This window comes from Impatiens glandulifera, chromosome 7, assembly GCF_907164915.1.
Source record: "Impatiens glandulifera chromosome 7, dImpGla2.1, whole genome shotgun sequence".
Classification (NCBI taxonomy): Eukaryota; Viridiplantae; Streptophyta; class Magnoliopsida; order Ericales; family Balsaminaceae; genus Impatiens; species Impatiens glandulifera.
This window is the reverse complement of record NC_061868.1, coordinates 44095777-44113542: the sequence shown is the minus strand read 5'-3', so window position 1 is coordinate 44113542 and position 17766 is coordinate 44095777. Positions and strand designations below refer to the sequence as shown.

The following is a 17766-nucleotide window of genomic DNA, read 5'->3' as shown; positions in this document are numbered from 1 at the left end:
AAAATGAGGTTGTCCATATCAAACCTGCCAGCATTTTCAAGGAGTCAGGCTTTTGAGATTTATACCCACTCATGAATAAAATAATATTTATAAAAAATAAAAAATAAAAAAAAAATGAAATTGGTGGGTCTACGTCTAATAGACTAAACAACATCGCGACAACTATTGTAGCAATGGGAGTGGGCCCCTCATGTTTCCTCTCCCCATGTGTTTTTGTCAATTGCATGTCACTACCACACTATCAATATTACTTTTATGCCCTTAACCCATTAATTTAAATAAAATTATAAAAAAAAAATTATATCATTCAAAAGAACCGTGACCGGATCTAGAAATTATAATCCAAGTGAACTGGATTTTTTATTTGAAATGGGATTAAAAATTAAAAATTTAACGAGTAAATAAACGTGAGTTTTGTCGTTTTAAAAAAAAAAGATAAATAGTGAATTAAATTGAAGCAACTTAAAAAAAAATAGTTAATGTATTATGTAAAATGTCACTAAACATTAAATCATAAAAAAAAATCATACAAATTAAGAGAGTAATGTGAACGCAAGTGTTCAATAAATGACGATAAACACTCAAACTTTTCATTTTGTAATTGGCGTTCCGTGAAAAACTTAACACACGTGATCGGATTAAAAGTATATGAATATCCCAGATCTCAATTGTTTTCTTTGTATGAGAAATGAGGAGACTATTGACCATCTCTTTATGGACTGCCCATTTGTTTCCTTACTTTGGGGTAAGTTCTCCACATCAATGAGTTTTCTTAGCTTTTCAAAAGAATGGATTTATATTAAGGAAATGACCATTGTCAAGACAAAGGGTAACGATTTCAGTCCAAATGTCTTTGAGTGCCTATTTGCAAACATTGTTTATCATATTTGGATAGAGAGGAATCGTAAGAGCATTTTCTAGGGTTCGAAATGATGTGAAATTTGTTTGGAATAAAATTATCTTTGATGAAACTCACTTATTCGAACGTGGAGGCAAATTTTCACTTGTAAAAGAAATTAGTTGATTTGTTAAAGATGGAGTATTGCATATGAAAAAGTCACCCTTATTTCTGATTTCAAAGTGCTCTAACCTTTGTTGTTTGTGTCATTTACTTTTGTTCTCATTTTATTTTTCATTTTGTTGGTTCATTAATTTTTAACAAAAGTTTATTTTATTGAATCTTAAACTCTTGTAATCATTTACCATTTTTGAATTTTTTTTATTTAATGACATTATGCCGTTTTCTAAAAAGATATATATAAAAATCTTTATAATAACATTACAAATAATATTTATAATTCAAATACAATTATTAAAAATAAGTTAATTTTTTTCAAATAAACAAATTACTAGAAGATAATATAAATAATCATGTGTAGATCTATCTAGAGGTTGTTATTGGACTTAAAGTCAGCTCAATAAAAATGAAATTTATTACTTATTAAACTTGTATGTATTCAATTTTTCTTAAATGAGGTAGCTAGAATTGCATTTTAGGGAATACATAATAAGTAGTTTAAGTTGTTTTTAAGTTATATAATGTATTCAAGTATTAGAGACATTCAAAGTCTTAGATTTAAAATACTTATAATATATAGAATATTATTCAAAATACTTATAATATTTTCCAACATATTTGAATATTCCCTACAATGCAATTCTACCTCATTTATACAATCACATTCAATAATTACATTATTTCAGTTATGCGGATTCCCACTTCACAATGCAACAACCCATATAACACATTCATATACCTTTTGAGTTTTGTGAATTTTTCGGTATATTTCTAGTTTATTTTCCTTACAAATAATGGTAAAAAGTTCTAACCCAACCAGTAATACGGGCTAATGAAGTATAAAAAACTTAATAAGCATATTTTTGGACTTGAATTATGGTGATCAGTAATTCATTAAGATATATTTATATTCTATTTTATTTCCTTAAATTTGGGAGAGTTACATATTAAATAAGACCAAAGTTTGAGAAAGATGATTAATAATTCATCCATGCCATTGAAGGACTTTTCCACATTGTTACTGTATATTACTTTTGGAAATAGAGGTTACACGTGGGAAGGTTTTTATATTGAAGAATATATAGGAAATTAAATATGGTGAAATGGTTAAAAAAAACATTTGGCAGGCCGAAATGTTAGACTTGACCAAATGTAACATCTTTAATTTCTTAATCATTTATTATATTGCGTACTATTTTGCAAAACAATAATAAATAAATAATTTATACCATTTTCTAATTAAATCCTATAAACAAATTCTTAAAATCCATTTATAGACACTAATTACAACAGACCACATTTTTAAATTTTAAAAAGTTAACATGATTCTTAATATAAAATTAGAACCTTATTAATGAGAATTAATTTCTTAAACAAAAATTTAAATGACAACCAAATAATTATGAATTTAGTCTATCTTTAATCAATCAATGTAAAAAAAGCAAATTAACTAGGGAAGTTGATCAAAACCAATCAATATCATTTATCAATTATCAATAAAAAATTTATCAATTTTTTTTTTATAGATTGTCTCACTAATTAAATTTATTTTACCTAAATTTGTGTAGAATTTTTTGAATTAATTTTGAGTAGAAGAAACTTAATATATATTTTTTAATTAATAAATTAAATAATACGATTAATCATAATATAGATAAAAAAAAACAAAGAACAAGCTACTCTATTAAACCATTATAAACTTGGTTCGAGCATAACCATTATCTTGAGTTCGAATCTGTCAAATTGGTTAAGTGTGTTGGTAAGTTATGTGCTTAATCCGTAATAATTAATCACACCGAATAAAAAACAAAATTCATCGTTAGAAGAACACTATGTATTTTGTCACTGAAATAGGGTTTGAAAGGGTAAAATAAACAATGCTAAATTCAAATGATAAAAAGTTGGATAGGGAAGTGAATGCTTGGGTCAAGTCAACTTGCCAACTAAAAATCAACGTATACACATTACTATTGCCTATCCGTGGGCCTAATTAAAAACAGTTTCTTATTGAATATTTTTATAAAATATTAGCGAGAGCCATAATATATTTTCAAATAATATTTGAAAGTATAATATTGTTTTTATAAGATCACAAACATAGTGACTTGGACACCCGAATTCTAGGTGTGAGACAGAGAACAAGAAATTAACAACACTAAAAACGTTACACATTGAAAAAAAGAAAGTTTTATCGCACTCTCCATGCTAGAGGAAGAATCCGATGAGCCGAAAATAAAGATCTAACACCATTTGACCTAATTTCAAATATCCTAATTAAAACTTTTTTACTTATTTTTATGTAATTTGAAATTTTATATACCAATGAATATAGTATATACTTTTTTCATGTCCAGAATTGACATTTCAACCCAAGATAAACGATTGGTTCAACAAATAGTGAATATTTTATTGAATTCTCCAAATCACTTTCAATCAGCCCTTTATTATTATTATTATATAATAAAAATATTATTCTACTCTATATATTAAATTCTCATCTAATTGTCATCCGTGACAGCTTGTTTATTATAATTCAAAATACAGAACCCAAATTAATATATATATATAGTTAGGTGACTTATAGGTTTCAACCTTGATTAATCAAGATTATTATATATATGATGATGATTAGTTGAAGCAACTCCTTCAATCTTGGTTTTACTATTTGAATTTGACTAGAGGGTAATAAAAAAAAAACTTAAAAACAACATAGTTAGTGATTATGATTTTTTAACTAACATGATACCCACAACTATGGTCCTGCTTTAACTCAAAACGTTTTCAGATGAAATCAAACATTTGACCTTTTGGTCTCTTAAACCGACTTACTACTTAACTACCTGTGAACTGTATGTGATTATGAATCTTAAATTCAAGTTTTTTTGAAATCTAATGATAGTCTTAAAAAGCAGAGAGAAAAGTGTAGGAGGGAGAATGGAATGGGGGGATGTTAAGCTTATTATGAGACAGGAGTTAGTGTCTGATGTTTCAAAAAGTGACAAGAAATGGATACAATTGAAAATAAAGAAAAGGAGAGATGCCATTTGCTTTAAAAGAAAGAGCATTCAATTCAATAAAAGTAAAGAAAAGTCTGCTTTTATCAATTTCCCTCTGCTTTCTTTTCTGACTATCAAAGTGTGTGCAAGGAATCCAACCAATCATGCAAAGACAAACCAACAATACTAGTCTAATCTCACTCTACCACCACCTCTCATTCTCAATCAAACAAACAAACAAACAAACCCTAAAGCAAAGCAATTCTAAGGATTTTATTTGTCATTCCCATCTTATATTAGATAGACTCACCTTAATGGTAGGAATGAATGAATGAATGAATACCCATTACTGTGTTTGTGTTTGTGTTTTTGTGCTCCTTTCCTTTTGCTTTGGTTTCTAATTTCTAATTTCTAATTTCCTCTTAGTGCTGTCCAAAAGTAAAAGGAAAGGAAAAGTAGAATCTTCATTACCACTTTCCTTTTCATCATCCATGGATTGACATCCATCAAATACAACTACTATTACTCCTACTAGTCCTACTACTCTCATTTTCACATTTTGCAATTTCTGCTTTCTATGGGTACCTTGGAAAAAAAAAAGTAAACTTAATTCAAGAAAATGATGAGATTCAAATCTTTAGTATATAAACTCTTCTTTTGCAAAGTATATCAAACAAGCAAGCCAAAAGAAAAAGGTTGTAGCTGGAGAGCCTTAATTAGACACCCATCATCTATCAAAAAAGCTACCACCAACTAATAATAAAGTCATTTTACATTGGAAATGTAGTCTGTGTAATATAGACTACATCCATTGTTTCTTCAAAACACATACAAAAAGAGAAAGATAAAATTTTAGTCTTGTTTGAAAGAGACACCCATCTGAAGCTCTTATAGATAACTAATCAGGCCAACTATATATAAGTATAAAATAATCAGCTAGGAGAGAATGAGTGGTTTCAGAAATCATTCAAAACAATTGAATCAGGACAATATCAAGCTGCAAGAGAAAGAAATTGAAATAAAAGCTCTTCCTAGTTTATTATACACAAGCAGATAACACTTCATTAGCTTAGATAATTAGTTCTAACTGCATGTTAAGATGAAAAGAAATTTCATGAATCAAACAGATACACAAACTATTGGAATTGGAGATTTAAAACTACATATATATTATAATTCATAATTTAAATTCCAGTTATTTATTTTAACAGTTAAAAAACACTAAGAAATTGGAATTGGATCCCAAACTAAACTTAAGGGGATCATGCTAGCTACCCCTGAAAACTACAGTTTGTCTTCTATAACTGTGATTTAAAACAGAAAAGTAAATTCTTTACAGTTCTTCAGCTTTTAACTTCTTCTTCAGTTTCTTTGTACCGATCAACAAAGTATAAACCTGTGTTATGATCCAAGTCATATTTTCAGGTACAATTCATTAATATTAAAACTAGCTAATCATACTTTTCAAACAAAGAAAAACACCATGAACTATTATTAATTCACCAGTTGAAAAAAAAAATATATAAATGGTGCAAAACTTACAGGAGTGACGGGTCAATATAGCCCCACGAGCTTCCACCAAAAACTTGAAACTGCTACCCAGATTGCTATGTTAACAAGGGCCACAATAATACCCAATTTAAAAGCATCTCTTAGGTTGACATAACCAGCTGATAACAAGCAAACATTTTAGATCTTATCAGCATATCTAAGAAATTACATGAATGAGCTTTATCACATACAAAATTAACAAAAAAGGATCTCATCAGGGTTAAAACAAACATTCACAAGAAAAACAGACGATGAATCATCAGGACTGCCAACATTACTGTTCATCACTACATAACCAACACATTGTGTCACGAGTAAATAGGGTGACACACACCATTAGGACCAAGAGTTAGCATGTAGAGGATTATATACTTAGGTTTTTTTTTTGTTTGTAAATGGTTCTTGTGTGAAGACTCAAACCTATATACTTAGGTTATTATAAAATGAAAATGATAGAACAGTGTCTAGTGTCTCTGACCTCCCCTTTTATGAGTCTCACCCACTTTCTATGATATCTCATTCCCTTCTTAAAGTGTAAACCCTACTCTCTATTCTCCATTTGGAATATGAATATCCACTTTAGATTTACTTGTAATATGTATCTAGGCTTGTAACACTATTTTCTGTCGTCCCCTTAGTCTTATTGTTTTTGTTTCTCTTCTCCCTACACTTTGTAATGTTTTGAATACGTTTCCTTTTATTCTAATGGAAAAGTTGACCTCTTTAAAAATAACTATTTTCAGTTGTCAATAATGAATACATTAGCAGCAAAAAAGAAAAGGCTCTTGACTCCTTGGATTCTTCATATTGTTAATTATCAGTTTCATTGTTGTGTACAGGCTTGTACATTTTAATGGTTTTTTCATAAAACAATACAAAGAAACATTTTTTTCTACCTTACTCTTCTCCTTTTATCTTTTCTCTCATAATCACTACAACAGCATCTACACCTTGTTCGATTTGAATTTAATCTTAAATAACTCAATATCCCATACAGATCAATCATATGGATCAATGCATCAACCAAAATACCCTTTATTTATTTTTATTTTTAATTCATTTTATATTTATATCCTTAATGTCATTTTAACCAAATAACCTGAAATTTTCATTAGCCTAACCTACTCGTTATACAAATAACACAAGATCGAACAAGGCCTTGGAGTGACTCTTATGAATCCCACCAAAAAGATGATAAACAGCCAACAATAATTTTCATACATTTTGAAAACTAACGTGACAAATATGAAGTAAATGAGGTGAAACAGTGTTTAAAAAGATTGAAAAAAAATGAAAACAAATACCTCCGAAGTACACAGCAGCCTGACCACTGCTATAATGAGTTAATGCTCCAAAAAGATTAGTGTTGTAAGCCAACGCGAGTGCTGCTAAGCGACCAGGCACCGTTGATTTTAACTGCATAGCAAGAAACGCGGAGAACAAAGCTCCAACATGGGCAGTCTGGCTAGCAAACATATAATGTATACCGAAATATGCTGCCTGCATTACAAAAAATTTGGCAGGCAAACTCATTGATCCAGAGCTAAGAGTATTTGCCACACCATCAGATATCCAAGTCACAACACCAAGGGTTGTTAGTTGGTTTGCCATACCAATTAGAACCGCAAACCAAACTAAGGTATCCCATGCCGACTTTTCACTCAGGCAATCATCCCAATCAATTACTCCGAAAAGCAGAAGCATAGATAGGCCCATCATTGCTGCTAGAACACTTGCTATATTCAGAGCGTTTCTGCCATAAAATATATTTTAATGTCAGATTAAACTAAAATTAGAACTTGCCTCTTATAAGTCTCAAGAATTTATTCATTCTGCTTACTTACCCTGCCATCCATAAGACAACAGTCACTATCATGATTCCAATCATCAGCCATTCATCCAGAGATGGAGAACCCATCTCCTTCAGTCTCGTTGCAGCCATGATAGGAGCATTCGGGGTGCTCTTAATTTCTGGAGGGTAGAGCTTATATACAAGGAGTGGAGTGACCGCGATAGCTAAAATGGCGGGAAGGAAAGCAGCCTTGAACCAATAAGTCCAGACACTTGGAATTTGGACGCCAAGAGCCTGAGCTAATTTTATGCAGAGCAAGTTTTGAGCTGCAGCAGTCAGGAAAAGTGCACTTGAGTTACCAGCCGACTGTCATTACAAAATGAAACTCGTCAATTCTCGACATAATAAGAATGTTTAACTACATATGTCAGTATCAAAATTCCACAACAATAACAACAACAAAAGCATTTATTTAATTTTATAAGAAACTCTATATATGTAAATGTAATGTATTTTCCTAAATTTATAGGGGTTAGCTGAACCCTCATTGAAGAGGGTGTTGTTTCTTTCCAATGTTCTTTATTATGTCCCGAAAAACTCATTCCTCGAAGAACTCTTTTGAACACAAACAATAAATAAATACAAGCCTTCTCCATCTCAAGTTCCCAAACAAAGAAGAAGTTTTGGAATTGTAAGAAAATGTCAGTTTGTCACCTCTCATCAAACCTAAATCCATCACACTGACTAACCAAATGAATGCCGTTATACTTCAACTTCATCTCAATGTTTGGCGCCTCATGAAACAAACAAAAAAGTCGATGATGGCGCAATCAAATAGATCCTCTTCCATGGGAATTTGTCGTTTTCTAGATCGAAAAATTTCACTTGTTTGGTGTTAATGTTTGTGTGGTAACCGCTTTTCTTTACAAAAATTGATTTGTAAAGACACTTTGCTGACTTTTTTAATAAAATGGCATTTACCAGTTTTCCAAAAAAACAAGGAAAATGTCTGATAAGAACTCATCTATCACATCTCATTTCTTTTCAATCTTCAAACAAAGTAATCTTAAAAAACTCCCTGTATCAGCAGTAAGATTCTTCAATTCAATCAATCCTTATTGTCAATATAGCAGAATAGCGTGGATTCACTCAATTTATAAACATTCAATCTGATTTGAATCAAAACAGAACTAGTAAGTTTAACTGACCTGAAGCTGTGATTGAATCAAATAAGCGCCCAATTTCCTCGAAGTTACATCCCTCGGATGACTATCAACTGAAACAGCCAATGATCTAATAATCGGCAAGAAAATGCCGCCAGACCTAGCAGTTGTACTAGGCATGGCAGGCGAAATCACCAACTCACTCAAAACCAATCCATAAGACAATCCCAAAGTACTCTTTCCAAGACCACGAACAAACAACATAGCAATCCGATCTCCAAGCCCTGTCTTAACAAATCCGCGTGAAAAGAAGAAAGACGTTACGATCAACCAAATCGTATCGTTAGTGAAGGCAGCAAAAGCCGCGGCGAAGGTTAAAGTTCTCGTAGCAACCAATGCCATGAGGCATACAAAGGCCCAAGCACCGACCGGCAAGGGGCTTATAATGAGACCGGTGATTGTAGTCAGGAAGATTGAGAGAAGTTGCCATCCTTTAATCGGTATCTTATCAGGTTTTGGAACGGCGAAACAGATTATCAATCCCACGGCAATGGAAATCAGTAAACGGATTGGTTTCGCGCCTTTCCAATTGCTCCAGAAATTGGCGAATCTTGGACAGGATGATGAAGGATTGCATGTTATAGTTGGGAGAGTCATCGGATATGATCAAAGATGAAGATCAAAGATGGTGATGATGATGAACAGATGAAATGAATATCCAAAAGTAAGGATTTAATAGAATCAGACCTTAGTGGGAAAAGATAGTGACAATAAAGTGCGCCAGCTTTATAAGAGTCAATCAAAATTGAATTATTATTCAACTAAACAATATTATTTATTGACCCTTTATATTATATAATTATATTTCTACCAATAAAAACAAATTTGTATATAAAAAAAACTGAAAAAAAAAACTCACAAATTGTAATTAATTATTATGTACCAAAAACATATGAAATCTTGTCATCAATAGTTAAGTATGATTATAACTTATCAGTTTCAAGTTTGTAACTTGATGAAAATGGATATTAATTAAATTAAACAAATCTTAACTTATTATATTCTCATCATTGAATTAAATGATGAGAATATAACAAATCTTAACTTATAACCCTAATGAGATTTATTGTCAATTAAAGAGTGGTATAAATATTATGATTTGATAATTAATATTGTATATATCATTCTATTAGTTTTACAATGTTTAATTATTTAGGAAATGGTAATTTTTTATTTTATTTTTGAATTAAAAAATTTATCCCTCGAGAAAATTGAGAAAATTCTCATTAATATAAATCAATTTGCTAATTTAAAGATTTTAAACTTTTTTTATAAATATTTGTTCACTAATAACTTATTGTCATTCTTGTATATTAATTAATTATGTTGAGTTAGTATATGAATGGTCTTGTATATGTTATATGAATGGTCTTATACATGTTTATAAGCTTAAATTATAATTAAACACTTAACATTTAAAAACTCAATTTCCTCTCAAGTTCATTATTTTAATATTAAAATTTAATTTAAATATATCTTTTTTTATCTTTTTCATTCATTCTTTTTCCTCTTTTTCATTCTTTATTATATCTTTTATTTTTATATATGTTTTCCATTTTTTTATTCATTCTCTTTTTTACTTTATTTTATTATTATTATTATTTTTTTATTTTTCTTTTTATATAAAATAATAATAATAATAATAAAAGATAAATGATTATATACCTTACACTACATTATACATAGGTACACCACTTTTCATATGAACTTAGTAAAATCTGAGTATATAAATATTTTCCAATTTTGTTAGACATATCCACTCACTCTAACAGAACTTGACGCAGATATCTCCGGTGCCCCCGCTTCCACAGCCACATAATGAATTTGAAATGTCTTAACCTTAATCCGCACTACAACAAATAAAAATATTCTCAGATCGATATATGATATGATGCTAAACTGAGACGGAGATAGAGTGCCCCTTTGTTGGCTCTTTGAGACAAAAGCGTTGTACAGAATGTTGCTAATTCCCATGTTCTTTCTTTAGTTAGTCTATGATTTATGAGTTGGACTGGGCCTCTTTTTCGACAAATGGCCCAATTCCTTTCAAACCTTCAATGTGAATGTATCCTATCTTCATCCTGAAATTCCTGCTATGCGAAATGGAAAAAATAGGATATGATTTCATAAAAGAATTTTTAGGCGGAGTACCTTTACGCTTACTACTCTTTCCCTTCGAGACGTGCCTCTGTGTGAGGTTGCATCGGTGAGAGAGGTTGCATCGGTGTAGTCTCACCTCTCGCTAATAGTGAATGTAGTAGAGTCCAGCTCCCAGTTGTCATTCCATTTTTTACGAGCCCCCAAAGGATGATAAATTGTTATCATAGGTTTTGAACTTCCGCTACGAAAGAAAAGACCTTTACTTCAAAAAGCATAAGATTGACCGCTTCGCCCCTAAGCTAGCTCTCGCTTTCTTCCTCGAAAGCAAATCCTAAATTCCAGGTCGAATGAATGAAGCCAGAAGCTAAGGGCTTTGTTCGAGTTATTATTATTACAAATATAATAAATAAAATAATTGAGAGTTTAAGTTTAACCAAATATATCAAATGTTAGCTATTAATATAAATTAAATACTATTAAACGTATTTGAAGAATGATAAAAATGGTTTGAGTATAACGATAGGATAAGAAGAGAAAAAAATAATAATAAAAACGTTATTCAATAAGTTATCGATCCCGTAGGTTTTCGAAAAAAATGATAAACTCCGTTACCAATTTCAAATACTTCTCATTTCAATACTATAAGAAATAAAATAAAAATATGTTTTTTTCTCTCCGTCTCAATATATTTACCGTAATTCATTTTCATTCATTGTTTCTCTTTACTTCTCTCACAAAGTCATTGTTATTTTCATTTATATTATTAGGATATTTCTTTTAATTAATTATATATGTTTTGAGCTAATTTTTTTATATTTTTTAATTATATAAATGTATTTGTATTACAAAATAGTTTTTTAATTATATTGAACAAAATATATTATTTTGCATTCTAAAAAAGAATCATCATGACAATTTGAAAAAAAAAAATAAAAAAAATTGAAAAAGAATGATACTATAAAAATAAAATAAAGAATAACCAAAGGTAAATAATCAAATATATATATATATATATATATATATATATATATTCAAATAAAATTTTATATTAAATAATAAAAAAAATTACTTTAATATTTTTTAAAAGTGAGTAAGAGAATAATTATATATAAAATTCAGTTAAAAAAAATAAAAAATTAAACAAAGCAAGATTTATTGAGACATTGAGTATTGGTGTAGTGTATACGTCAAGTAAATTAATATATTAATGTGAATAATGAATTTTGCTACTTGAGCTAGCTAATATGTCACTCAAATATTTATTCTACCTTGTGTAGAAGTGTACGTAATTGAATTTTTAGTTGTATCACATTATTTGTTTGTAAAATTTAAGGCTGCCTAAAATAACAATTTTTTTATAAACAAATATATTTTAATTCTTCTATGAGGGGCCTATGACATAAACCTGACTGACTTGTTGATACTGGAATTTGTTTGTTTTGCCAAAATGATGAAACCTATCCTTACCAAAATTTGTTCTTTTTTAAAACTGGACAAAAGAAAAAAAAAAAAAAACATTCTTTAATATAAGTGAAAGGACTAATATCTTATTTGAGTTAATTATGATTCATTTAGCGGTTTTCAATTCAAATTATTTAGGATAGTTTTTCCCCTAAATTTAACGAGAAAGGGACGAGACGATATTTGTGTCATTTGTTCCGATCTCACCATGATTCTGCACCGAACACTAATAATTAAACATAATTGAATATATAATATTATTAATATATTTATTCTCATATTTTATAAAATAATTATTTCTTTACAATAATATTAAAATAACTGTTTATATAATTTTATGATTTTTTTACTTTTTAAGCTAATATGGTACTACAATGATTGCGAAGAATTTTCGAGATCAAATGGGACGGAGATGGTAATAAAAAATCTCCGAAGTAGAATGAGACAGAGATAAGATAGTAAATGTAATCACCGACCTGATCCGGCTCATTACATCGATCCTTATGTGACAATGTTTTTTCTATACACAACATAATTTTATTTTTTTTTAAATCATCAATAAAAAATGACAAAAGCAAACTTAAGATAAATGGATTAACCAAAAAATCAAAAGGTCATCTAAGAGTTAGATTGATCTCAATTATTTATTTAAAACTCTTTAAATTGTATTCACGTCGTTAAAATATTAAAAAGACCAAAATAACATTTTAATAATTCATATAACAAATATTCCTATTAAGAACTAATTGATGATTGAAAGCAAACTTTGCAAAATAATTCAATCCCAATTATTATTGTAACTAATCCATTTGACACACTGATGGCATATGAACTATTTAGTTTGATTTATTTATTATCCCCATGTGATTTTGTTTTTGTAATTAGGGATTACACATTTAATTAATTTTGCATGGATGGTGTAAAGTATTGACAAATCCAATAGGGTTAATTAATTAAATTGTATTGACTCTAGGTCCTGTTCTCAATGTTCTTTTTAATCGTGCTTCATATATGATAGATAGACTCTGAACTCTACATCAGCCAGCCACGACCTAGGAATATGGGGGTAAATAGGAATGTGTTATTGATTAAAGAACCAATCTATTACCATTCCATTTCAGAAAATCATTAATGGTCCCAAAGTAAAATATAATGAGATTAGTGTTTTAAATGTTTTTACCCAACTCATTTAATTTATCTACCAACCAACGGTCTATTTGGATCAAATTAGATGAAGGCATAGATTGATTTGGTGGTAAATTATAAGAAATAAAGATTACATGTCAAATATTATACAATGTTTTGCAAGTTGTTGAAATGCACTTGATTGGCCAAAACTCACATAAAGACTATTGAAAATTAGTATAATGACTCAAAATATTACCAAGAGCATATTTAGAACAATAATAATGTGATAGATTTTTTTTTTTATAAAAACACCCAAATAAAATCCCAAAAAATATATAAAAAAACAATGTATTTTGTGTCGTTTTATAAAAGAAGCGATTTTTGAACGCATATAAACTATGTAACAATGGTATTAGGAAAAAAAATAATATAACACTTTATTCATCATTAGATAATTTTCAGAAATTAGAGTTATTGTGAGTTTAAAACTAATTTGTGTGAGATTAAAAAAATAAAGAAAAAATTATGAATAAAACAAGTAATTTTAACGTGATTTTTTCTTATTTTTTTAAAGTTAGAGAAGTAAATTTTTTAAAAAAAAATAGGTAATCATATAATAATTTTACAGTAAATAAAAAAATTCAGGCCTTATCCCTAACATATATCAGTCCTTCTTGTTGATATTTTTCATTTACTTCCTTAGTTCCTAGTTGAAGTATTATAATTGTCAATTTTCCATTTAAGACCAATCATGATACTTTATAAAATTAAAGCCCTGTAGTCTTTTCGAAATATATTAAATTTGTTAAAAACAGGGTCATCTCGTTTATTTTTTGGGCCTAAATTTGAAAAAGAGAGCTAAGTAGAAAGAAACATAAAATTTAATTTTTTATTTTTGTATAGTAGTGCATAAAAATTTTTTTAGATAGAGAGAGCCGAGTAAAAAGAAACATAAAACATAATTTTTTTTTTTTATAGTACTGCATAATTTTTTTTTTTGGGTCTTCTTAATTTTGGGGTTTTGGGCGGTGGCCCATCTTGCTCACCCCTGATTGAAAAATCTTATAAAATATTTCTCACAAGAAAGGATGAATACCTGAAATCTTGAAACCACATTTATTTAGAATTTTAAATTCAATTTACTTAAATGTTTTTTAAAACTAAATCATGAAATTAAAACTTGAAAGCATAAAATTAAAACATTCAATTTAATTATAACAAAGTAGAAACTCTCTCATTTTGATAATTTAAAACTTATGTTTATAGTAAGTGAGGCGAATGAAAATGTAGTGATACGGCAAACACAAATGAGAACACAATTGTAGATATTATAAACTCACTTTATTTATGTTTTTATTTAAAATAGCTATGCTTGTGTATGTATGGACTTTGATAATATTCGTTTAACTCCTAACTATGAAAAAATTAACACAATTTCAACTGTTTACTTTTTTTACTTCTTATAATTGTAACAATTTACAATATCCTAACAATCTTATAACTTTTTTATAATTGTAACAATTTACAATATACAATACTTTAATTACAACTATTTAATCTAACTTCTCATAATTGTAACAATTTACAATATCCCAACTATCTATATAACTAGCAATTAATCATTACTTTTTTTTTTTGAAAAGCAATTAATCATTACTTATCTAATACCATATCAGAAACAAACATCACAATTCTCAATCCAACTAAAAAAACTCTCAAAATAGCATGTTTGTTTGGCTATTACTATTTGTCAAACTAAATCACAATATATGGGCTACTGAGTTATATATTTCATAATAAAAAACGATTTAAAAATATTAATTGTAATAATCTATTTTAAGAAGTTTCAAGAAATTAAATGGCTTTATAATAACAATCAACCTGAATTTTCAGAGCAGCTCGAGGTTATAGAAAGTTCTTGTGCACAACTAAAATGAGCTAAGGCCGGACAAAGTTAGGGCTGAAGCGATCTAGGACTCGACGGAGATCTAGGACTCGAGGTGAGGGAATTTGGAGGAGATTTGCGATGATGAGGTTTTGTTTTTCAATAGCATCATGCAGGAATAGTAAAAAGTTATTTATATTGATATGATTATATTGATTCCTAAAGTTGATATGATTTTTTTTATATTGATTTATAACCTTTTGATATTAATTTATATAATAAAAATTTTATTTGATTTCAGTATATATAAAAAATCTTAAATTTAAATTATATTCATACAATTATATATATATATAATTCAACTAAATTATTTAAATGAATTAAGAAAAAATCCCTAACCGAGTAAATTGTATGTTAATTATTAGTTATAAGAGTTTTTTAAATTTGAATTAACAAATAATAATAATAATAAATCAATTATATATATGTATATAAATACTAAACTTTAAAAATTGTGAAGATTGGATATTTTTGGCGCCCACCTCAAACATTGCTAATAATTTAAAATAAGATTAAAAAAAAATTGAATACCAACGGTTGATAGACCGGTTCGTATGGACTCCCGTATATCCGATACCCGTATATCCAATACCCGTATATCCGATACCTGTGGGTACCCGATGATCGGGTTCGGATATTTAAAATCGGGTTCGGGATCGAAGTCAGGGATGGGGAGTAAAAAATGTTACCCGATCGGGTTCGGGGTCGGGGATGGGTAGGGTTGGAAACCCAAACCCGATACCCGAATATTAATATATATATATATATATATATATTGTTAAAATTTAAATAATTTTTCAAATTCCACCTCTTAATCATCATTATTTTAACCATCATTACAATACAATAAATATAGTGTTTATTTTCTCCTTACCCAAAACCATAAGTCACGCTAATATAATTCTAATAATTGTTTCTCTCTCATTAGTCATGACTTTTAATCTTCATTTTTTATTTTTTTTTTAACCTTACTTCAACTTTATCTTCATCATTCTTTCTAATTTTGTTCTTCAATTTCTATCTTTAACATTCTTTCTAGTTTTATTCTTCAACTTTTATCTTCAACATTCTTTCTAGTTTTTGTAGAACATAACTATGTAAATAAGTAATGTTTTCATTTGAGTTTTTCAAATTTTAATATTAGTAGTTTAATGTTATTTATTATTTAATAAAGTTATGTTTGTTCTTTAACTTTTAGTATGAATGAATTTATATTATTTAGTATGAATGATATTATTGTTTAAGTATCCAATATTTATTAATATTTTGTTGGTCAATTATATTTTGTAATAACATATTAGTTAAGATATTAGATTTAATTTATAATAATTTAAAATTATTTTAGTCTGAATATGTTAATTAAAAAAAATATTTTTTTTTTTATATTTTGTATATTTTAAAAACAATAAATATAATTTTACACTTTAATCGGGTAATGGGGTACCGTCGAGTATCGGGTACCCTACAAATTGGGGATGGAGATCTAAATAGAGATACCCGTTGGGTTCGGGGTCGGGGTCGGGTATTAAAATAAAATTGGGGTTCGGGAATAGATACTTCAAAGGATACCCTTTGCCATCCCTACGGAGTATGGACTGGTCATACCAAGTTTTTTTATTAGTATTATTTGTAAATAATTTTGTTCAAATTTAATAATAAAAAATAAATTAGGTTATATAGTTAAATAAATATATTAAATGCATAATAAAAATTTTATGTATAAAATATCTTAATATTTTAATTAATAATTAAAAAACATAATTAATAAAATATTATATTATTAAATAATTATGATTTAATATTAATATTTAAAACCCGTGTTGGATTTGAAAAATAGGACCACCTATCATACAAAATTCAAATAATTTCACATGACACAAGTCACAGTACAATCTGACAGAAACATCAATTTATATTTATTAAAAGATTATCTTACCAAATATATGAAATCAGAAATTTTAACGTTGAAAAGTAAATACCCTTTAAAAGGAAGGTTAGAAGTGGAAATGGAATAATATTATCTTTAAATTGTTTATATGTTGCAAAATATAATAAATATATATTTTATGGGAAATTAATTATTTCCATTCTTTTTAAGTTTAAGTGGTAAAATTTATTCGATATGCAAAACACAGTAAAAAAAATATATATTTTACAGCAAAATTAATTATTTCCATCCTCTAAAATAGGAAAAAATATCTTTAATTCAAAAAACCACAATAAATTAATATTTCACCGAAAAATAATTATTTTCATCCTAAAAGATATGGAAGAATATCTTGTGTGATAATTTTTTTTCCATATACAAAACATGGAAAAAAAATCCCGGAAATTAATTATTTCAAGATTGATCCTTATTTATTTTTTTAAACTAAAAAATAAATCTATTTTTTGGTTAATTAGATTTATGTTGCTAAACAATTTCCATAAAACTAGGTCAAATATTTATGACATTATGCCATCTTTAGGTTAATGGATCAATGAAATCTAATATTGATTTGATTCTTTATTTATGCTATATTTAATTTATTAAATTCATTATATATCCTTAT

At 28.0% G+C, this 17766-nt stretch overlaps 1 protein-coding gene across 1 annotated transcript; it reads right to left on the bottom strand.

Moving 5' to 3' along the window:
• Positions 1-5142: 5142 nt before the first annotated feature.
• LOC124945583 (dicarboxylate transporter 2.1, chloroplastic-like) lies at positions 5143-9248 on the bottom strand. Its single transcript, XM_047486039.1, has 5 exons — positions 8566-9248; positions 7410-7723; positions 6870-7318; positions 5557-5684; positions 5143-5410 (listed from the first exon to the last, which is right to left on the bottom strand). Exons 1-4 carry the CDS (start codon positions 9175-9177, stop codon positions 5569-5571), a joined length of 1491 nt encoding a protein of 496 aa, XP_047341995.1. The 5' UTR covers positions 9178-9248; the 3' UTR covers positions 5143-5410; positions 5557-5568.
• Between the last annotated feature and the right edge of the window lie 8518 nt (positions 9249-17766).